This window comes from Lissotriton helveticus, chromosome 7 (assembly GCF_964261635.1).
Source record: "Lissotriton helveticus chromosome 7, aLisHel1.1, whole genome shotgun sequence".
Taxonomy (NCBI): Eukaryota; Metazoa; Chordata; class Amphibia; order Caudata; family Salamandridae; genus Lissotriton; species Lissotriton helveticus.
This window is the reverse complement of record NC_136068.1, coordinates 834,635,393-834,659,421: the sequence shown is the minus strand read 5'-3', so window position 1 is coordinate 834,659,421 and position 24,029 is coordinate 834,635,393. Positions and strand designations below refer to the sequence as shown.

Here is a 24,029-nt window from a genome sequence, read left to right as displayed (position 1 = left end):
GCAAAAGGAGGAAAGAAAACATGTAGTATTAAACTAACACAGATTATAACGATGCACAGAAAAAATAGAATAATCAAAGAAACTATACATCTACTATGTAATAGCTTGCAATATTTTTCTTTCATTATGCTCTTCTTATCATGGTCATATGTGATCTTATACATGTCAGAAATCTAGGCTAACCGATTCACCACCGAGTGGACTTAAACAATTAAACCTCGTCTGACTTACTAGATCTTAACTTAGACCTATACTCTTGCTGTGGAGTCTTTTCTAGCAAAGGCGGCGCATGCGGCGCAAAGTCTTTAATGTCTTTATCAAAGTTCCAGATTGTCCAAGGTATCGTTTACAGTGATGGGCGTGAATCCATCCTTTTCTTCCTTCGATCTTTATAGCAGTCCTCGTGGTCAGTAACACCAACTTCGGCGTCTTCCAACGTGGCTCAAGGGGGCTTGATCGATCAAAATTCCGGACAAACACGAAATCTCCCGGGACTATGGCGTGTTCCTTGACCTGGGTGTTGTCAGGGAAGGTGGCAGCAACCTGTGAACGACAAGAGAGTAGTGCAGACATCAAGGAAGCCAGGTAATCTGTCAGCATGTTACTGTCAACATTAGTTATTTTCTTAGGCATAGGCGTACCCCACATATTTGGCGGTCTCCCGAAAACTACTTCATACGGGGATAGGCCTGTTCTGGAATGAGCTACCATACGCATGTAAAAGAGGGCAACCGGCAAGGCTACCATCCAATCCACGCCTTTTTCTGCACCGATTATGTCTTTCTACAAGGCCTGCTGCTTCAGGGTGTCGTACACAATGGAACTTCCAATTATATCCTAACAGAAGAGACACTTTTTTCATTAATTCAGAGGAAAATGGCTGGCCATTGTCTGAGTAGATGACACGGGGCAATCCATATCTGGGGAAGAACTCACGCACCAATTGCCTGGCGGTTGTCACAGCAGTATAATCTGGAACTGGGTATGCTTCTGTCCATCTAGTTAGTGCACACACAACTACCAAGACGTACTTATAACCTCTACATCTGTCCATTTGAATGTAATCCATCTGGAGGACCTCAAAAGGGTAGTCAGGAGGATAAAATCCGCCTTGTTCCACCGGGATGCCTTTACCTGGATTGAACTGGCAACAGCTCATACATGTTCGTACTTTCTGTTTCGCTGCTGCACGCAGGTGCTTGTTAAACCAGATATTCTGTAAACTGTCTATCATTGCCTTTTCTCCCAAGTATGCTGGACTATGTGTTGTGTTTATGATTACTTGTACCATGGAATCTGGAAGAAACCATGTGCCTTTTCCCTTAGTCATCCAACCTTGGTCAGTCTGGACCCCTCCTTGTTCAGTCCATTTCTTTATTTCATCTGTAGTGGCATGTGTCTGTATGTCGAGTACATCTTGAGAAGGATCTCTGACTGTCATACTTTTTGTCAGTAATGGTACTTCTGTCCTTGTCGTGTCTGTTGGTGTCTGGGCTGTAAGTTTAGCAGTTCGGTCTGCCAGGTCATTACCCTGGGAAATGGTGTCTGTAACTTTGATGTGAGCTTTGCATTTCAGGATAGCTATGGCTGTAGGTAAATGTATTGCTTCCAACAGGGCTTGAATAAGTGGGCCGTGCTGAATTTTGGCCCCATGAGAGGTCAAGAAACCTCTCTCCCTCCACAGTACTCCGAAATCATGAACTGCGCCAAAAGCATATTGTGAATCTGTATAAATGTTCACTCTTAAGTGCTTAGCTCTTATGCAGGCTTGTGTCAGAGCGATGAGCTCTGCTGCTTGTGCTGACAGTGGGTCTATTCTTTGTGTCTCTATGACTTCAGTAGCAGTGGTCACGGAATATGCTGCTACTAACTCTCCTGCACTCGTTCTCATGCATGATCCGTCTACATAGAGTGTTAGGTCAGGGTCTGGAAGTGCAATATCTGTCAGGTCTTGTCTTGGTTTTGTCACTATATTCATTATTTCCACACAGTCATGTGGTGGTGCATTTACTGTACTTGAGGGCAAAAGTGTAGCAGGGTTTAGAATATTACATCGTCTGATCTCTATGTGTGGCTGAAACAATGTCAGTTCATATCCTGTCAGTCTCGCTATAGTCAAATGTTGTGTCTGTGTCCTGTTTAAGAGAACTTCCACTGCATGTGGTACCTGTACTGTCAGAGGGTGTCCCAGCACTATCGAGTCACTTTGTCTTATGGCTAGGGCTGTTGCTGCAACCGATGTCAGGCACGCAGGCAGAGCCTGGGCCACTGGGTCTAGTGTACTAGAAAAATAAGCACAAGGCTTGTGTTTTCCTGCTTGATCTTGTGTGAGAACAGATAACGCTGTTCCATCCCGTTCAGTTACGAAAAGCATAAAAGGTTTACTGTAACTAGGAGTCGCTAGAACTGGCGCTTGACATAATGCTCTTTTTAATTCCTCAAATGCCAAGGTATGTTCTTGTGTCCAAGGGAGGACAGTTGAAGACGCTGCCTCCTGTGTTGTCAATTGTATGAGTGGTTTGGCTAGATAGGCATACTGGGGAATCCATTGCCTACAGTATGAAGTGAGGCCAATGAAGGCCCGTACTTCCTTTTGTGTCTTAGGCTGTGAAAGGTTAGAAATGAGCTGTATACGGTCTGGTGTTAGCTGTCTACCATCCTTGGACAGCTAGTGTACACCACTTGCTGTTCACAGAATTGTAACTTTGAAGGGGACACCCTGTGCCCCTTGTCAGCCAGAAAGTGTAAAACTGTCAGTGATGCATTTTCGCAGTCTGGTTCTGATCGTGCTGTGATTAGGAGGTCGTCTATGTACTGGAGTAGAGCTGTGTTTGGAGGCATGCTAATACTGTCCAGCTGTCTTTTCAATGCTTGACTATATATGCCAGGACTCATTGCAAGAGCGAAACTCCTGCCAATTATTCTGTTTACACTACGAGGGAAAAACTATTCATTTGCAAGCATGCCTTATCTGAAGCCAATGAAGCTTTAAGTGCTGGCTGTAAGGAAGAGCAACTTGACCCCCCCCCCTTATATAAACAATTTCTCCGTGGCTCATCAAGTTTTTTTTCTCTACACTGCCTTCCCCTTTATCGTGATGTCACCCACAGGGCTGTTCCTCCACCCTTTCAAAACTCTGAGAGCTAAGAACAGCTGCCAAGTTACTGAAGAGAGAGCTTGGTCAATTTGCAAGCATTCTTTATCTGCATGCGAAGGAAGCCTGAGTCAGTTGGAGGACTGCCAACAACTGTCCGCGGAAAAGAATTGGAGTATGGCCAATAATAACAAGACAGGCACTGCTCGGCGCTCCAAGAGGGAAAAGCCCTCCCTTTACAAAATATCTTTCCCTGGGAGTCAGGCCACCTCAAGGTCGAAAAACACATTCTCTGTAATTCAAAACACATCTGTACCCAGGCCAGAGAGCAAACCAACATTCTCTAACTTAACTGAAGCAAATTCAAAACGTGATAAAAAACATCCTAAAATCAGTAATTAATAAGGACATATTTTATTTCGTAACCTAGACACATGCTAGCATTTTAAAATAATTATATCATAAAATATTGTTACTAGCTGCAAAGGAAAAAAAGAAACAGAACAACATGACATGGAAACACATCACATTTTACTTTTTGAAAATAACATGTGAAACACCATAATTTTATATTGCAGAACCAAGAGTTTCATAATTAAGTGTGCAAGCTCTTCTACTCTACCTATTAAAAGGGCCAGATTCATCATTTTTCAAAAAGCCATGTTTTCCAATTGAGTGGATTAACTGTCACACGCTATTCTAAAGGGCAGCTTGCATTGGGAAAAATATTAATGTATATTTTGTAGAACAAACTTTAATTTAAAAAACACACGGTTGCATTACACTAATTAAAAGCACATTCTACGATGGGTCTGTTTTATATTTCCTTCTCAACTGTGAAAACATTAAAGCACCCTCCGTGCAAACCCTTATCTCAATCCGACTGGTTTATTTAAAACTTACCGACCTCTGAGTCAAACACATTAAATCAAGTGTTCCAAGGCAAACCCACACAAATACACGGACGCATTTGAAATAGAATGTTAAATGAACACTTCTTTACTCTCCATGCAAGACGTTACCATTCAGTCAGCAAACTGACAAAGCACATAGGCAGACCCAGCAACCAATGAAAAAGTTAAATCAAACCATCATTCATCTGAACACTCACTGACTTTTAGTGTCAGCTCACATAACCATGCATGTTAAACAGCATGTTAAAACAAATACTGCCTTCTCAATACAAGATATTAACTCTTTGGCAGCTGAAGCACAATCTTTCCCCAATGACTGCAGTACATGGGAAAGTCATGAACTCATCTCTCCACGTTATCACATAACACGTACGCACATCTTCAAAACGTTTTCTCCAAGCACTTGAAAGAGATCCAGCTCTCTCCTGCCTAACGTAATGATAACATGCTCTGCACAAACCATAACTACATGGCGCTATTCACAAGCCATATTCACAAGAAACTCAACAAGTTATAATAATGACATGCTCTTCATAAACCATATTTACAAGGAGCTATTTACAAGGAACTCCACAGCCTCTGATGCTGTCGGCTTCTTTCTACATACTCTAAAGGGTACAGGTGGTGGCGTTCGCGACCTACTGGGTGTTTCTGAGGTGGTCACTCTAGCTAGTTCTTCTGAGAGGACGGGATAAATGCCAGTAACGACAGCATTTCTTTCTCTATCAACCTGTTCTAATTTTGACCCGTTCCCCCTCCTCTCGCAGTTCTTTCTCTTTCGCTTTTTTTCCGCTGCTTGTTTAGTTCTCTCTGCTTTATTAAATTCTTTCTCTGTTCTCCTATGTGACTCTTTGCGCCATAACTCAATGGCATCTTTCTGAGAGGGTCTTAATTTCTATTTCCATAGCGCTTCCTCTACTCTCATAAGGCGTCATAGCCCGTGCTTATTATACATAAAATGACCAGGTGTGTCTCTAGGCGGGATGTTAACTGACTCTTCTAATATACCTTTCCTGGTCCCTATTTGACGTAATTTCGAAAACAGTGGCATGTTGAAACCAACACAATGGAAATACAATACACATAGAATAGACTGAAACAATCAACAATCATTCACACTACAACATTAAAACACTAAAACAGATACAGTCTAACCTGATACATGGAATAAAACATGTACTTGAAAACAGTTAACTTTATGCACTGGAATACAGTACAACCATACCGGTCCCAAAAATGAGACACGTCTTTACCGTGCCCACGTTTTACCGTGGACCCGTCTTTACCGTGCCCACGTTTTACCGTGGACCCGTCTTTACCGTGCCCACGTTTTACCGTGGACCCGTCTTTACCGTGCCCACGTTTTACCGTGGACCCGTCTTTACCGTGCCCACGTTTTACCGTGGACCCGTCTTTACCGTGCCCACGTTTTACCGTGGACCCGTCTTTACCGTGTTCAAATAAATGAACCCGTCTTGAACTTTATGCGTTCCCCATAGTGGTACTCACCGGGAAGCAGAACTTGAAGGCCTCGGAAACTTGATACTTGATACCACGTCTACTTCTACTTCCACGCATGCGCCACGGAACAGGTGGGCCTTCGGAACCTCGGACCTTGCTCTCTCACGGGTTGGGCTCTGGTTGGGATGATCCGCGATCCTCACCGCCTCGTGTGGACGCCTGGTCGCAGTCCGTCTCCTCCGTGGGCCTGAGGGAGTAAGCAGGAAGTCCCGCTGCGTGTACACTTCGAAGTCCGTCACGGCTGTAGAAGGGGGCAAAGGCTGGACCTACGTCTCCGGCGTGTGGGGAAAGGGATTAGTCCACTATTCGGGCGCCAGATTAATGTGGTAAATAAAATATTACCCTGTCATAATTTCTATACATAAACAATGCATCATGCAGTAAATAAGAGGCAGAGTCCGTGGTATCCGAGTGAAAGGGCTTTATTCCAATAACTCGAGTTAAGGGAGAATCTGTTCCATCACCTCTAAGGTTCAGGAAGGGTCTTCTAAAACATTATTTTCTGATTACATATTTATATGTGCAATCTTGTACATAGGGTGAAACGTTCCAGGCAGAGCAAGAGAAAGAGAGATAAGAGCATGTGGGCGTGAATATGGGCGTGCATTAGAGGAGGAGTCATAGGTGGGTTGATACATGGAGGGGGGTTGCATGGCAGGCTGGAACTTTGCCCTACTTGTGCGTGCAATTTGATCATGACGTGCAACTGACGTGTGACTGGGGGGAAGCTGACTTTAAGTCTAGTAGAGAGGCCTTTAGTGTCAGGGCGACCAGCACGTCTTATATTATCTGATATCTTGAGTCCGGGGATGTTTTATCTGAAGCAAAGGTCGCTCATCACTAAGAGCCAGAGAGGGCATATATTTCTTCGTTCATTGCATGGGGGCCGTGGGCTTTCTACGGATGCAAGCTCTGTAATTTACTTAAACGGGGACAGAAAGGCTAGGCCCTATCTCTGAAGACGGGTTCTGTTTACCTTTTTCACTGGGCAGGAATGTAATTCTGTACAACAAGCAGATAACTATTTTGCAAAACACTGTCTTGGGCCTCTTTCGGCTGAGCCAGAAGTATGCGAGGTCAGGGATACGTAACTGTAGCTCTCAGAGTGTCTGAGCCATGAAAACCCTAATCTAGAAACGGGCTCAGGCTGAACCACAAAAAGGGTTCATCGTGATTTATTTAAAAGTGCACAATGCAAATATATGGGCCTTAAATGCTAACTTAATATTTCTTACATGGGAGACTTGATGACTGGCATCCTAATGCAGGACGTAAATGCAGAGGCCTTGTGATTCAGGCCACTTAAGGGAAAATGCATGGATGACATGCACATACATTAAACATAGGGTACACGCAGGGGACATATTGGTCATGTAAAATTTCATTTTCCTCATTATAATGCACTTAAGAGTATATGGTATAACGTTATCATGGAACAGCTATAAGAACTTGGTTCCGCAAGCTGCAGACAGGCTCAGCGCATGCTAGAGCACCATCTCACATAATTCCAAGCACTCTGCCTTCAGGATTGATAAGGCCTGCCATAGGAGTGACTGATAGGAATATATGTGTCCATTTTGGGGTTAGATATAGGTATACTATATCTACAGCAAAAAGTGATTACACCACCTTGCCCCAGCTGTCTTACCTGCCAGTTGTGTCTGTTTAGGTGGCCAGCCAGGGGTGGCATAATACATGCTTCAGCCCCTGGTAGGCCTTGGGTACACCTATGCCCTGGGTACCTAAGGTACACTGTACAGTGGCTGATAAGGGGTCCCAATATCTATTGGTAAATGCACCTAAAGTACATGGATGTCAATTTAGAGAGAGAACAGCTAGGCTGTGGGTCTGATTAGCAGGCCCACAGCCAGGGAAAGTCGTAAACCAGTGAAGCAAAAAGCAAACATCTGGGGTGACCATAGGATTGCAGACCCCACTCTCCTACACCCATGTCCTGCATTACACAGTCCAGGGACTTTGGACTATACAACAGAAAAAGATGCACATCAACCTACTAGAGTTGATGGCGGTCTTTCTAGCCCTAAAAGCATTCAAAAAACACTTATGCAACAAGACTGTTGATCCGGACGGACAACATGACAGCTATGTATTATATTAAAAACAGGGAGGTACACACTCCCCACAGCTGTCGCACCTGGCTCAGAGTGTGTGGAAATGGGCCATTCAGAGGAACATGTTTCTCATGGGAGAACACCTCTCAGGCAAGGACAATCAAATAGCTGACCTGCTCAGCTGGCACAGTCAACAGATGCACGAATGGGAGATTCACCCCAATGTGCTCCAACCATTCTTCCGGCAGTGGGGACAACCCGAGATAGATCTGTTTGCCACAAGCGAAAACGCAAAATTCCAGTACTTTGCCGCCAGGTTCCCACATCCGCAGTCGCAGGGCAATGCAATATGGATGAACTCTTCAGACAAATTTGCGTACTCTTTTCCCCCAGCTCTATTAATACCGCTAGTGGCACGCAAAATGCGCCAACATTCGCTGACGCTAATCCTAGTTGCTCCCACATGGGCGAGGCAACCATGGTACACAACGTTCCTAGAACTGTTAGTGGTGCCTCATCAAAGACTGCGACTCACACCCAGTCTTCTAACTCCGAGCCATGGCGAAATCCAACACCCAGACCCGCAACAGTGGAACCTAGCGATCTGGCTCCTGAACTCCTAGAGTTTGGATACCTGAACTTGCCTCCAGACTGCATGAATATTATCAAAGAGGCAAGAAGACCCACTACCAGGGCATGTTATGCAGCTAAGTGGAAACGTTTCGTCATTTACTGCAGTAACACTGATATAAACCCATTAGATGCTTCTACACAGAACATCATTTGCTATCTCTTGCACCTACAACATTGCACTTTAGCCTACTCATCCATCAGGATACATTTAGCTGCGTTAGCAGCATATCTCCAAAACAGGCAACACCTTTCACTGTTTAGAGTGCCAGCAATTAAAGCATTTATGGAGGGACTGAAACGAAGAAATTCCCCCAAAACACCCACCTTCACCAGTCTGGAATCTAAACATCGTTTTAACCAGACTTATGGGACCACCTTTTGAACCACTACACTCATGGGAACTACAATTTCTTACTTGGAAGGTGGCTTTCCTTATTGCCATTACTTCACTTGAGCTGCAAGCCCTAACTATTCAAGAGCCATTCATTCAAGTACATGCAAATAGAGTAGTTCTCTGAACAAACCCTAAATTCATGCCAAAAGTGGTATCCCATTTTCAAATAAATCAAACAATAGAACTGCCAGTGTTCTTTCAAAATCCACAGACAGTAGCTGAAAGGGCCTTGCATACTCTAGATGTCAAGAGAGCTCTGCTATACTATATAGGTAGAACTAAGGCATTTCGAAAAACAAAACAGTTGTTTGTTGCTTTCTCACCGCAACACAAAGGCAACCCTATTTCAAAATCAGGTATAGCCAGATGGATCGTTAAGTGCATTCAGATATGTTATTTAAAGGCAAAACGCACCTTAACTGTTCCCCCTAGGGCGCATTCTACACGCAAACTAGGGGCATCCATGGCTTTCCTAGGAAATATTCCTTTACACGAAATTTGTAGAGCAGCCACATGGTCAACCATACATACATTTACCAAACACTATTGTGTAGATGTACATTCCAAACAGCAAGCTGCTGTAGGACAGGCTGTTCTCAAAACTCTTTTTCAGACTGCTGCAGCTGACACAGGCAGCCACCGCTAGGGGAGATACTGCTATACATTCTATGCACAGATATGAATTCAGCAGCCCACATGCCTCGAACGGAATATGCTACTTACCAGTATGCATCTGTTCTTGGCATGTAGGGCTCCTGACATTCATATCGCCCACCCGCCTCCCCTTTGCCTGTCGCAGCTGTAGCATTCACTCTTTGCATGGACTCCTCTTACTGTACTATACTCCATCTCTGCCACAATGGCGAAAAACAATCTGAGGATGGAGAGGATGCCCATGCGCACTGTAGTCCGAGGGAGGAGCCACCTATCTCGTGATACTTCGAAGACTCTTCCAGGACAACAATGTGCAATCATCCGGACCCAACACTAGGCGGCGATCTATGCACAGATATGAATGTCAGCAGCCCTACATGCCAAGAACAGATGCATACTGGTAAGTAGCATATTCCCTATTGATCACAATTGCAAGTTTAACGAATACCCCTCTGTAAGATGTAAAGGTTGTGTTTTGGTCTCATGTCTGTGCTGATGTGGGCGGACGTTATCATTTGGGGAGCGGGGCGGGCCTCCGGAACTGTATATTAAAAATTCAATTGGATCCTTCTTACCCCACTGCTTTTTGATACATTGACTTCTGTATGGTCAATATTTTTTCTTTTTTCATTGTTTAATGATTATGGTAATGACAGTGAGCACTAAAGTTTGTACTGATGCTATGTACAAAAATGATATTTATAAAAAAAAGTGCACTTCTCCACAATTGTTTGTCCTTTTCCTCATTTCTTAAGTGTGAAACCGTGGACTGTTTGCACACACTTGGAGTATAAGCTATTATAGGTTGTGAGAAATTGATGGAGGGGCAGTACATTGGACTGTGGAAGAAAATAAGTCCCAATATGGGAAATAACCACAACTTAGGGCTTGATGAATGAAGGACAATGTTATATATTATGTTAATTTACCAAGAAGTACCCTGTTTAATAGTGGATACTCCAATATCTGAAGAATGCCAATGCTTAAGTGCTACAAATACTGGTAAGCAACTTATTCTCAAGAAAACATTTTGTACTGAGAAGAAATATGCATTTTATTTTATTTATTTTTATTTATTTATTTAGTGTTTTCTATAGCGCGAACATGACCCTGCGAGGGGTATCAGAGTGCTTTACAGCCTTATATCAACATTAGCACCATTTAGAAGCATAGATTGCAATTTACAATTTCTTTACAACAGTACACTTCAGGGAAGTGTATAAACAAAATAATGAATCAGCAATTGAATCAGCAATTGAATTAGTAACGATCGCATTAATTCACACCACCACATGCGAGTTGCTGGCGGATGACTGGAAGCAAACATGGAAGGATTTGATCCATAGGTACCGCTGCAAGGTCTTATTGAAGAAATGTTCTCATATAGAATAATTTTGCTTCTTTTTTGAATGCTGCGATGGATGGAATTCTTCTAATGCTAGGGGGGAGTGCGTTCCAAATTCGTGGTGCTGCTCCAGAGAACGCTCGGTCATAAGTTATTTTCTTACAAAAACGAGCTGGTTTCAGAGGTAGATTGTCTTTGCTCCCGGTGCATCTGTTTCCTCCTGAAAGCGTGATTTTCTGTGCAAGGTAAACTGGCGGTTTATGGTGCAATGCGTTATGGATGATGCATGCTACTTTGAAGTGAATTCTTGCTTCGAAGGGTAGCCAGTTGAGCACTTTCAAGTGAGGAGAGATGTGGTCGATTTTTTGGGATCCCGTTAACAGTCTTGTGGCTGCATTGAGAAAGCTTTCAAAGGAGCTGTTGTGACTTTGGGAAGCCCGGCCAGAGTAGTACACCCGTATTCTATCCTGGAGATGACCAGTGCCTGGACTGCTGTTTTAAGATCTGTTTTATTTAGGAATGGTTTTAGTTTCAGCTTTATTTAGGAAAGGTTTTAGTTTCCGCAGGTAGCGTAGATGGAAACGGGCGTTCTTTGCCATTGTGTTTCCATAACAGCCATTAACTTCGTGATGGCTGTTATGGAAAGCAAAAATGATGAGCAGTATTGCAACAACTGAAAAGGGATTCTTGGTGGTACTTTTCTGGCCAGGGTATGATGAAAGGATATAATCTAAGACTCTTTTCAGGGCTATAAGTGTATCTTTCCACAACATATGTATGTATGTAAACGGAGGAAAGTGATTATCTTCCATCTCGTGCCTCTTTTAAAATGTATCTCTCAAGATGTATTTGTGCAGCAAGCAATTTTGAAGTAGTATTTCGAGGTGAATTAATTTGGTGTTTTTGGCAACATGGCTACTTGTTTCAATCCCACTTTAAAAGCATGTTGTCTGTGCTTACTTATAGGATGTGTTGAAAAGGTGTCACCAGTGCATGGAGACTATTGTGAAGGCAAAAGACCAGCAGGCAGCTGAAGCAAATAAAAATGCAAGTATCCTTTTGAAGGAGCTTGATATGGAAAAGGTAAGAGAAATGTGCTTTTTTTCTAGTCTTGACTTCTCAGTATACATAATTCCATTTTTAGAAAGACGGACTGCCTGTGTCTAACTCTGTCACTTTTAGTAGCGTTCTAGTAAATGACTAACTTCCTAACTACTGTCCTAGCGAAATACAGAAGTATATCTTGACCATAGTGCTCTATTAGCTACTCTGAGTCATTTGAGCATGTGTTTATATTAATTTATAAAAAAAAGTTTCTCCATTTGGAGTTGGTGGTGAAGAAATGACATTTAGAGGTAGAAGAGATTGAACTTTTTTGTTTCCATCTATAATATCTTTCACTGCTCCATACTGTTAATCGCCAAGGCTGTGGCCAAATTTGCAGTCATCATTATGTTATATAGCTCTTTTTTATATTTGCTATTCTTTTCAGCATTCTTTTAAGGGCTCTTAAAGTGTACATGCAATTCACTGAATTTGGCGTTAAACCTCTATGCGTGGACACCTCCTGTCTGCAGTGTATTTGCAGTTTTCACTACAATAAGGGCCTTCTTTTCCTTTAATCTGATTTGAGAGTGAGTACTAATTTTTCTTTTTGATTTTCAATAATTCAGTCTCTTTGATTATGAGATTTACTTACATATCCACAAAAATTCACAGGTACGTTCCACAGCACACTTTAAGATCCATGCACATGAATCTATTGGTGGTTCCGGGTTTTCCGACGTAAGCGAACGGGAGGGTCGCTTTTCTCAATACAAGGACCCACATTTTGGAACACTCTGCCCACGTCCTTGAGAGTAGAATCCGAAAGAAACACTTAGTGATAGATTCCTTACCTTAGAATTACCCCAAGCATCAGACTGGATCCGGAACGTTTTCGTCAGCAGTACCCATGTGCCTCCGAAGGTGGCGTCGTGCAGCTACGCGTCTGTCATAGGCGTCGTGATCACCGGGGTGACGTTGCGGCTGCTAATTAGATGCTGCCCTCGCGTGCTGACGCCAGTTCTTTATTTTCCGCGCCAGCAAGCGCAGATCTGGAAAGAAAAACTACCCCCAGTCACTTTTTGATTTGAGTTTTTCGAGGCCTTCTGTCAATTATTTTGGGTCGATCGGGTCATGGTGTCGTAGGGATGCCCAGCTTGAAGAACTATGGGGACTGTCACCGCATCATATCGGTGACGGACCCACACCACGTGTCTCTCTACTGCCTGGGGCGTGACCACGACTCCAAGTCGTGCCCGACTGCCGGGCCATGGCACCGAAGCATTGCGGGAGTGGTCCTGAAAGTTTCTGGTAGACTGGCATTCGGCTCCGCGACGCTCAAGGTCCCGGTCCTGTGGGAGGTCGATGGACCGGTCGCTGAGCCGTCACCATCGTTCCTATGGATCTAAGTCTTCGCCCTAGGGGTTAGGTAAGTAGAACCATTCCAAGAAGAAGTCGAAGAAGCGTCGTCGCTCTTTGACTTCTCCTCACCCGTCGCACGACGCGGCTGAGGGTTCGGGTGGTGCCCACCATGCGGCTCCGGCGGAGCCTGCGACATCGCCGCCGGCCTACCCGCCGTTTCCGGGTCCGTCGGCGACGCCTGCTCGTCAGGTACTAGAGTTTCTTGCTGCCATGGCCTGACCCTTTGGGTCATCTGGCCCAGCCGGTGCGCATACGGGCCCCGCGGGCCCGAATGTGGGTTCTGCCCTTCCATCGCTGGTGGCTTCGGCGCCGCAGGACGCCCCTGGATCTGGGCTCGGATCCTGGGTGACACCGGTTGACCTCATAACACCTCCACCGGTGTCGGCCCTACTCCGGCACCACCTCCGCCGTCGTTTGGTGCAACTGGCGACATCTGCCCCAGTTTGAGCTCCGACCCAGACACGGCGCATGATCAGCGTCGCTCGATGCCGATTCCGACGCTGATGGGGCCTTTTTACCCCTATGTCCGTCCTCCTTATTTTCAGCCTGTTTCGCTGACCTCGGAGGAAGGGGAGGACTGGGAGGGATCTGAGGACCCTCTCACACAACAGTGTGACTATGAACTGGACTGGGCAGAGGATTTGGGGGATGCCAGTGCTCTTGACACCTCACCTGACCTTGGCATGCTGTCTCCTCCTACTGTGGCTACGGAGGAGGCAGCCAGTTACGCAGTGGTGTTGCGTAGGGCGGCCTTGGCCCGCCACGTCGAACTCCCTACAGTGGCTGTCAGGACTAACCTTCTGACGGGAGTGCTTAAGCTGGCGGCTACCTCTTCAGAGCCATTGCTGCCTTTCAATGAGGCACTTTCTGACATTCTTTTGGGCACCTGGTCCAGGCCCAACACAGGGACTCCTGTGGACAGGTTCATGGCCCTACGCCATCGCCCGACTCCGTGCGACCCCCCCCCCTCTCTCTCTCTCTCTCTCTCTCTCCCAACACCCCACTCCTGAGAGCTTGGTTGTCCAAGCCTCTGCTTCCCAGAGTGCTTTCCCTTCCGCACCTCCAGATAGGGAATCCAAGAAGCTGGAGCAGCTTGGCAAGAAGCTGTTTTCATCTGCCAGCTTAGGGCTGCGGTCGGTGAACACCCCATGCCTCTTGGACCGTTACTCCCACTCTGTGTGGGACACGGTTGCGCAGGTGCTGCTTAACTGTCCGGAGGAGGCACGGACACTTTTCGGCAAGAAAGCAGATAGTGCGTTGGAGTGCTTTAAGCACTCACTGGCTTCAGCAAAGTCCTTGGGCCTGTCGGCCACTCGCCCTCCTCCGCCGTCTGCTTTTCATTTATTTCGTGGCCACGGAAGGAGTGCCCCAACACGTTAGTTTCAGAGCCACAGACCTGCGCAACAACATCAACGCGGACGTGGGAACTTTCGAGACGGTTTTGGGGGCCAACGGGCGGGTCAGTCCACATGCACCCCCGCAGCATCCGTTTCCAAGCCTTCCTGGTCCGAACTTTCTGTCCCATCATATGCCAGCGGGATGCAGGATTCTCCATCATCTCCCCCTCTGGCGCAACATCACCTCGGACAGGTGGGTGCTGCAAATAGTCCGAAGGGGCTACTACCTCCCCTTCGGGCTACCCCTCCAGCCATGCCACCTCAATACCACCGCAGGAAGTCACGGCCCTCTTGGCCAAGTGGGACTGGGCTAGAAGTAGGTTGTGGTTGTTATTCCCACTACTTTCTGGTCCCCAAGAATACAAGGGCCTGTGTCCTATCTTGGACGCTAGCTCAGGTCTTGTTTACCCTCGACCCTGGAGACTGGATGGCAGTGTTGGACTTGCAGGACTCATATTTCCAGATCCTCGTCCTGCCAGCCCACCGGCGTTACCTGCGGTTCACGGTTGGCCTCGTGCTCCCCTTCGGCCTTACCAGCGCCCCTCGTGTGTTCACGAAAGGGATCGCGGTGGTTGCAGCTCATCTGCGCAGATCAGGGGTTCCGGTCTTCCTCCATCTCGACGACTGATTGTTGAAGGTAGGCTCGCCCCAAGCAGTCGTCTCCCACCTCCAGACTACTTCTGACCTCCTGCATTTGCTGGGGTTCTCCATCAATTTGCCGAAGTCGCACCGGATTCCCTCTCAGAAGCTACTTTTAATCGGAGCGGTTCTGTACTCTGTGCAGTTTCGGGGTTATCCTCCCGAGCAGCGATATTCAGGCTATAATTCCAATCTTTCATCCTCTATCCGGGGTTTCGGTCAGGATGACCCTCCGGCTCCAGGCATGATTGCCTCCTGCATCCTGCTAGTGGATCATGCCAGGTGGCATATATACGGACTCTGCAGTGGGACCTGAAGTTCCAATGGGCAGAGCATCAGGGCAACCTGTCCGATTACGTCCAGATCTCGGAGGGCACTGCACGACAATTGCAGTGGTGGCTCACGAATCACGATTGGGTCAATTGCAGATCCCTCTCCCTTCCCCATCTGGAGCATACAGTTGTGACGGACGCGTCCCTCCTGGGATGGGCGGGCACATGGGAGAGGCGGAGATCAGAGACCTCTGGTCTCTGGCGGAGTCCGGGCTCCACATCAATCTTTTGGAGCTTCGGGCGTTCCGGCTTGCACTGAAGGCACTCCTTCCCTATGTCCATGGAAGAGTGGTGCAGGTGTTCACAGACAACACCACTGCCATGTGGTACTGCAACAAATAGGGCAGGGTTGGGTCAGGACCCTATGTCAGGAGGCTCTGCGCCTCTGGACTTGGCTGGAACACCAGGGCATTACCTTGGTGTTCAACACCTGGCAGGTTCTCTGAACGCCAGGGCAGACTAACTCAACTGCCGGTGCATGGTGGATCACAAATGGCGTCTGAACTCGTACGAGGCGCAAGGTCTCTTTCAGCAGTGGGGAGAGCCTTGGTTAGATCTATTCGCCACCGAAGAGAACGTGCAATGTAATCAGTTCTGCGCGTTGGGATTTCAAAGACGGCACTTGTAAGAAAGTGGCTCAGTATACACTGCACCCAAGTAAGGTACAGTGTGTACAGGGTTCAACAGTCTACAGAGGTTTGGCAGAGGTTAAAGTTAGATATAACCTTACTCTCTAAAGTGGTAGCTTGGTTGAGCAGTAAGGCAGTATCAGAGGACAGTGAAAAGCATTTGATGTACACACTCAGTCAGCAAATGGTCTCACACACTCAAGAACTGAACTCCAGGCCAATTGTTTTGTATAAAAAAAATATACTTGTTATTTTATTTTAGAACCACAGGTTGGTATAAAAAAATACTTTCAATGAGCAATAGACTTTTGGATGCAATAGATACAGTGTTGCAATGTGCAACATAAACTTAACACAGTAATAACATTGAGCTCAATGGGAATTTTAAGCAAACTGCAATTTCATTTACTTTATGAACGTTTTTCTTACTCTGGGCTGGATCCTGGATTCAGCCCTGGCACATTTCCTGTAAAGAGTTGGAGGAAATCGTTTTTGTTTTACAGGTGATTTTTAAAGAATATTTGTATGTTGCAAAAATCGACACTTAAAAGAATTTCTGGTAAAAACCAGGCAATGTTATCCTATGGAGGAGGAAAATCAGGTTATCGGAAAATTTGTTTTAATGACTTTTTCTGGTCCGTGCTGGGTACAAAGATCCAGCACTGGGATCTCTCCTGGTAACAGGTGAGTAATTTCGTTTTCGTTGATTGGATGATTTTTAGTGAATTTTTCAAAGTTTCAAAACTTGACAGTAGAATTTCCAAGTGAAAACCAGTCAATGTTACCCTATGGAGAAAATGTAAGTTTTCGGCTTTCAGGTAAGTACTCGACTAGCAGAGTTAAGGTTCTGGGATTAGACTCGGGGGTCTCCCAATTTCAGGTTGGTACTGTAGTTACACTCTCAGCTGCACAGAGGCAGCCGGGTGCAGAGAGAGTAGGGGGCTTTTGGTTGGTGGCTATTAGCAGGCAGGCCACACGGCTGTGGGAGCGGAGCTCCTAGTCACTTGCTCAGGGCAAGTGGGGAAGTCGAACAGAACAGATGGTGCACTTCAGTGACACTGGGGCGGCTGGGTCCTGGGTGCTTTTGGGCCGTTGGGCGCCCAATGGATTTCAATGGGAAAGCTGCATGACTAACAAAGGCTGCAAGCTCGGGGACGGTGATTCTTCAGGTACGACCACCACTTCGAGAAGTAAGTTGGGAAGCTGTAGGTTAGTTAGCCACCCAGGAGTTGGGCACAGGGTGCCATGTGGCGCCGGGTGCAGGGGTGTCTTTTGGTGTCGTGTCGGGAAATCTTACTGGTCGTGGTTGGAGGGGTCCCTGGTTGTGAGGCTGCAGGCGTCGTCAGGAGCGTCAATGAGGGTCCTTGGGTGCTGGATTCTTGGTCACAGTTGCCGGGGGGGGGACATCCTCCTGGTCTTTGTTCACTCGGGCATGGGCCGGGCTCGGCGGGTGCAGAGTGTGCTGGATTTGCGGATCCTGGCTGGCACCAGGAACTGTAGACGGCTCGTGGGAGTCCCAGTCTTTTGTTGAGCAAAGCCGTCTGGTCCTCTGGGGTTTTTGAGGTTGCTGACCACAGGAGTTTAGCAGGAGGAGGTTCGAGGGTCAACAGGCCGGTAGGGCTGGGGCCAAGTCAGTTGGTGTTGTCCTCTTCTTAGCAGCTGCACAGCAGGTCTTTTTCTTTCTTGTTCTTCTTTCTTGTTGCAAATCGGGATCTGAGGAAGGAAGGTTCAGGGTGCCCCTAAATACTAAATTTAGGGGTGTTTACAGTTAGGTAAGGGCAGTGACCAATGGGTCCCTTCCCTGTGGTGGTTACACCCCTTATTCTGCCACTCTCCAGTGGGAGGGGGGCAGGAGGCTGTCCCTGGTTGGCTGGGTCCCCCCATCCTCAAGATGGCGGGGACTCGAGGTTGTGCTTCACCTCGCTTCCCCCACCCTAGGGGTGGAGTTGGCAGAGGTGGGCACACCTCTCTTCCTCACTTTGTTTTTCCCGCCGGGTCTCCCGCCCAAAATGTGGGGGTAGAACTACTGGGGACCAGTTGCTGAGTACAGCAAGTGGTCTGGAGAAGATCACAAAGGCGGTATGCCTTTTGAAGCTTCTCCTTCGTGAACCCTGCCCATCCTGGGAGAGGAAGCTTGGCACCTCGTCCCAGGATGTGCATTGTTTCAGGCCCCCGAGAGCGGTAAGCTCTCCACCCAGAGGTCCAGAAGCATGTCTGGTGGTGGCAGCCTCGGCAGCCACTCAGTCACGTCACTGGGAGTTGTTTGAGTTTCAGGGGGCATCTCTAAGATGCCCTCTGTCGTGTATTTTACATTAAACCCAACAAAGACGGGGGCGTGGCTAGCGACCAGCCAAGATGGCCGCAGCTTAGGAGAGCTCTGTGACCCGACGAGCCTCCCAACGAAATCCGAGTATTTATCCTGCCCAAAACTGGTGCCTTGGCAGCAAGTTGAAGACCGGAAAACCTCCGCTACCAGAGGAGCCGGCTCGCATTGCGGAGAACCCTACCCTCACGGAGATCTGCCGCAGTGAACATCGCGGCCTAACAAAACCGCCGGAGCCGGGTACTAAATTAGGTCCGAGGGTAAGTGCGGCTGCGGAGGCATCGTCTTCCGGCGGAGACAGCGGTGCCTGCGACAGGCACCGGGACACCCGGAGAACACAACCCAGGGGGAGAGCACACGCTAGCGCCAGACCGACAGAGAGCAGGCCGACATTGAGGAGTGAGCGGAGCGGGCGTCCGGAAGTACCCCCGGGGCCCGAAAACAGCGGAGAAGACGCGCGGAGGTCCTGTCGTGGGCCCGGTGCGACCAGCAACCCCCAGAGCGGAACGGAGACGCACTGGCCCAAGAAATAAAGGGGACTGGTCGGCAGTGGGACCCAACACCCCTAATAGCAACTCGACGCCTGTTATACACCTGAGGAACTCAGCGGCGTAAGCCCCCAGTAATCTCTGACACATTCCCCAGGCTAACAGTTGGAGCGCAGTGATCATAGACGCACGAGGCACGAGGGGGCCCCCATAAAAGTGGAGAGGAGGCAGCCGAGGATCTGAAAAGGGGGGTGCAAGAGGAGACTGCCCGGATCCGGTCTCAGGATGGTGTTATTGAGGAGAGGGCAACGCAAACACCAAGTGTTCGACTGCTGATCATCGACCCCAGATTGCCTGATAAAAAGTGCCCTAAGGCAAGTAACAATGAGCGGCAGGGGGGTGTGGGCGCAACAGGCTCCCAGACTGGAGAAATATGCCTACAATAAAGACAGCGTGGAGTCGGCGAAAAGGAGCACGCCACAGTCATCCGCCCAAATGCCACAATGCACTGGGGACACCGGGGAAATCACCCTCACAGATGTAATGGCGACACTGCAGACGATGCAATCCTCCATGGGCACAATCTCCACAGACATTTCCTTCATGCGAGCTGACCTCGCCAAAGTATCGGACCGCCTGGGAGAAGTGGAGAAAACAGCACCAGGACTCTCGGCGGACCTGCAAATCAGAGTTCGCAAGCTCGAGCAAGATAACACCATGCTGAAGACTAAGCTGGACGAACAAGAAGGTAGATCCCGTCGCAATAATGTACGCCTTGTTGGCGTACCAGAGACGGCCGGGGGCCCGGCCATTGACCTCTTCGTAGAGGACCTAATGCAGAACCAACTTAAACCACGAGGTCTCTCTAATTACTTTTCGGTGGAACGGGCCCACCGTGTGCCGGGAGGTAAACCGCGCCCAGGGAATCCACCGCGCCCCATCTTAGCATTTTTAACTTTCGTGACTGCGATGCCATTTTACAGGCAGCACCAGTTGCCCCACCGATCAAGATCGAGAATTCGGAAGTCACCTTCTACCCTGACTACACAGCGGCAGTGGCGCAACAACGGAGGAGCTTCACGGAAGTGAAGAAAGAATTTAGAACCAGGGAAATCAAGTACTTGATGATCTTTCCAGCACGGCTCAGAGTAGAATTCGAAGGGAAGACCTGGTTCTTCGAGTCCCCAGAAGAGGCGAGGGACTGGCTAGAGGGTTGGCAGCCGGCAAGAGGACCCAAAAATCGAGGCATGGCCCGCAGTGAGCCAGATGAAGGAAGACATTGCACGGTGGATGGACACTGAAGGCCAGACAACATGGAAGTTATCTGCATAAAGTATGAACTACAGCTGAACTAGTAGTCTTAGCCACATTGATATGTACAAGGACCGCGACCAGTGGGCAGGCTTTAACAGGGGTGGGCGGGTGGAATGCTGCAGTTGGAATCAGCCGCAGAGTAAGGCGGCTACAAACGGACAGTTAATGAAGACTGCAAGAGGTAGGAGTTATCGGACCTAACATGCAATAATGGGACTAATTCCTGATGGGGGACTTCTTAGGGTCGACGAGGTCTCACCCTCACGAGTTATGCAGGTTACAGGGGGAATGTAAGCACTCTGCTCAGTTGGGGAGGTGGACGGTTTTGGATCCGCCGGGCAGGGAGGCAGGGTGGGGGCAAGAGTTTTAAGAAACGCAAAGTTTGTGCGATTTTGTTTGCAGGTTAAAGTTACACAGTCTCTCCTCAGATGTAAAGTTGGACACGAGCACCGGGTGCACAAACAGGGGAAAGGTTTACTGATCCAAGCGGGCGGCCGTACAGACGGATAGCCCTTACACCACAGGTAACAACCACATACAGCGTAAAGTACAATCCACTTCACGAACGCTATGCTGAGCAACAAAGTGGCGGGAAATGATTCCCGGGCACCACGTATGGTTACCCCCCACTTGACAGTTATATCATGGAATGTAAACGGGTTGGGTCACAAAATTAAAAGAGGTCTAGTCCTGCAATATCTAAAGCGGAAGGCCCCCACAGTGGTGTTGCTTCAGGAAACGCACTTGACAGGGCTGGCATGTAAGGCACCAAACCGATGGGGGTTCAAAATGGCCGCACATGCGGAGTTTTCCTCGGGATCCAGGGGGGTGGGCGTCCTGATTCACAAGAGCTCCCCACTAGTGGTCACAAAAACGTGGACGGACGATAATGGGAGGTTCGCCGCACTCACTTGTCTATGGGAGGGACGCATCTAAAACATGGTCTCAGTATATATCCCCCCGACACTTCACCAAGCGGCACTGCATGATCTTGGTAAACTCTTACTAGACTTACCCGAAGGCGAACTGATCATAGGGGGAGATCTTTACGCATTATGTGACACTACCATCGACGGGAGCCCACCCAGAGAGGACAATAGATCCAGCCAGACCCTTAGGGACTATCTTGGGGCCGTGGGACTAACCGACATGTGGAGACTCAAACACCTCACGGAACAGCAATTCACGGTCTACTCGGGGGCGCATAATAGTCTCTCCTGCATAGACTACATACTGACATTAGCGATACCCCCTGAGAAAATCACAGCGATTGAACACTTAGCTAGGGGGATTTCAGACCACTCCCCGATACAGCTTACCTACACTACTCACCTTCAAAAAGACAGCGCATCTACCCCCTATATCCCGGCTTTCTCCAGAACCGTAACATTGCAAAGGCCCTGGTGACAGCCACAGACCTCTACTTTGCTGAGAATGCACGCTTGGGAGGCATACAAATCGGTTATCCGGGGGCAAGCCATCTCGACTATCACCCAGCACAAGCGGGAACAAAGGCGAATTATTGAATCTCTAGAAGCGGCAGCACTGCAGGCGGATAGGGCTCACGCTATAGACCCCAACGAAACCACAGCACAGACCCTGACACTAGCAGCACAGGAGTTTAGGGCCTATGCCGAGGATATGGCCAAGGCGAGACACTCAGTCACAATGCACAAAATATACGAACTAGGCGACAAAACGGAAAAAATGCTTGCATGCCTCGAAAAGGAGAGGGCGAGTAGGTGAGTAGCCCAACAGACACTAGAGGACGGTACACTTGCAACTGATCCTCAGCTGATTGTAGAGGAGCTAGCAACTCACTATGAGAAAGTTTACACACCACGAATAGAAGCAACAGAAGAGGAGTGCATGCAGCTCTTAGGCAACATACCACTACCTACACTGCCAATAGAAGATATGGAAACGCTTGAAGCCGACTTATCGGCAGAGGAGGTAGGGAAGGCACTGGGGGCACTACACACGGGCAAAGCAATGGGGCCCAATGGTTTGCCGGTGGAGCTGTATAAAAAGGTAGCAAACAAGATAACCCCCCATCTGATAACCATGTACAATGACTTCTTAACACAGGGGACACTGCCCAGGGATCAGAGGTTGGCTACTATTGTGACAATACACAAACCGGGTAAGCCCCCGGAACAGCCCTCTTCCTACCGACCGATATCCCTAATAAATGCTGAGGCAAAGATATTGGCCAAAACACTGGCGCTACGTCTACAGCCCCACCTTACGACGCTGGTCCACCCGGACCAATCGGGCTTCATGCCCGGTCGCAACACTTCCCTTAATCTGCGGCTCCTCAACGGGGTTCTGGCCCACACCCTGTCGCTCCAAGACGATACGGCCATCCTCTCCTTGCACACGACGATGGCATTCAACCTTGTGTAATGGCCATTCTTATTTGCAGTACTACGGAAGATGGGTTTTGGCCCAAAATTCTGTGGATGGATTTGGCTGCTGTATACAGCTCCCTTGGCACATGTAGTCGCTAATAGTCACATATTGTGAGAAGTTGGCCTGATATATAGTGCTCACTTATTCTAGTGATCACTCTGTATCATTCCAAACAACCCTTATTGATGATTGGTTGTAAGTCAACCTTATAGACCAGCTATCCTAGTAGCGTGGACAAGAGCAGTCTTTAGGCTAAACTCTAGAGGGCGTGTTAAGCCAGCTGTTTTACCATCACATATACCCCTTGAACACCAAGTGAAAGGACACCACACAAGTTGTTATAAAAATAAAGGATATTTATTAATAACAAGTCTACCCTGAACTCTTTATGAGTCAGGGAGCTAAGCACAATACAAAACTCTTACGAAAATACTGCAAGTTGCACAATTAACACAAATGCCCGAGGGGCACGAAAAACCATATACTTTAAAAGTGGAATGCGAAATACTAGCAGGTAAGTAACACGATCCAGAGGCTTCAGGACCTCTAGGACTACCTTACTGAACCCTCAGGTTAGGAGCAGGTGGCCTAGGGAACCCGGGTGCAGAGTGGGAACTCTCACGCGGGATGCGGGACAAAGTCTATGGAGGCTAGTATTTTTAAAGTTACTGTTTCCGGACGAATCCGACTAGGAAGACTAAAAACGAAAAAGGATCTGGACACTAGGAGAGTGAACCTGTGCTGGAGCACCGAAATGCTCGAGTTACCTAGCCCAGGGTTCAAATGACGTCGGGAATCCTCGTTGTAGTCTATGGAGCCTGAAAGAAGATGTTGCTGGCAGGCGACCAGTGAAGATGTTCGGTGTGATCCAAGGCTGGATCAGTGAAGAAGACTACCTGAAAGCAGAGGGGACTCAGTTCTCAATCACTAGCCAGTGATTGTGTGGGCACCAGGATGGCACCGGATGAAGTCACTGCGATCAGGTGAGTGGGTGACGCTGGACTCTGCAGCCACACGGGCCAGGAGGCGTTGTCGGCGTCCAGGCTGGAAGTGCGAGCTGTCCCACGATGGTGTCTGCTGTCGGCGATGCTGGATCCAGGATTGGAGCAACAAACCTTGGCAAAGGCAAGCCCACGCGGTTGAGTCAAATTGGCGTCTGGAGTGGACCAGGAGGGTCCAGGGCACTTCTTGTTGAACAAGGAGCAAGGGCCAGTCTAGAGGACCTAGACCAGCGGTAAAAACGTCGTGGTACGTCGTCAGGAGGGTCACTAGCCGACGGGCAAGTGACCGGACAACGTGGTAAGCAGCAAGGAAGCAGAAGGGCCCCACGCAGATCTCGTGGATGCTGGGGGGGCTGGACTTCGGTGCTGGAGCTGCTCAGGGTTGGGGCTTCTCAAACCCC

General features: G+C 48.1%; 1 protein-coding gene across 1 annotated transcript in view; it reads left to right on the top strand.

Annotated features, from left to right (window-relative positions):
* The window catches only part of ANKHD1 (ankyrin repeat and KH domain containing 1), a 1,380,661-nt gene that overhangs the window by 1,011,975 nt on the left and 344,657 nt on the right, over positions 1-24,029 (top strand). Inside the window, exon 24 of the mRNA XM_078653327.1 lies at positions 11,594-11,710. Coding sequence (XP_078509453.1) covers positions 11,594-11,710 — 117 coding nt within the window. The remainder of the gene's footprint in view (positions 1-11,593; positions 11,711-24,029) is intronic.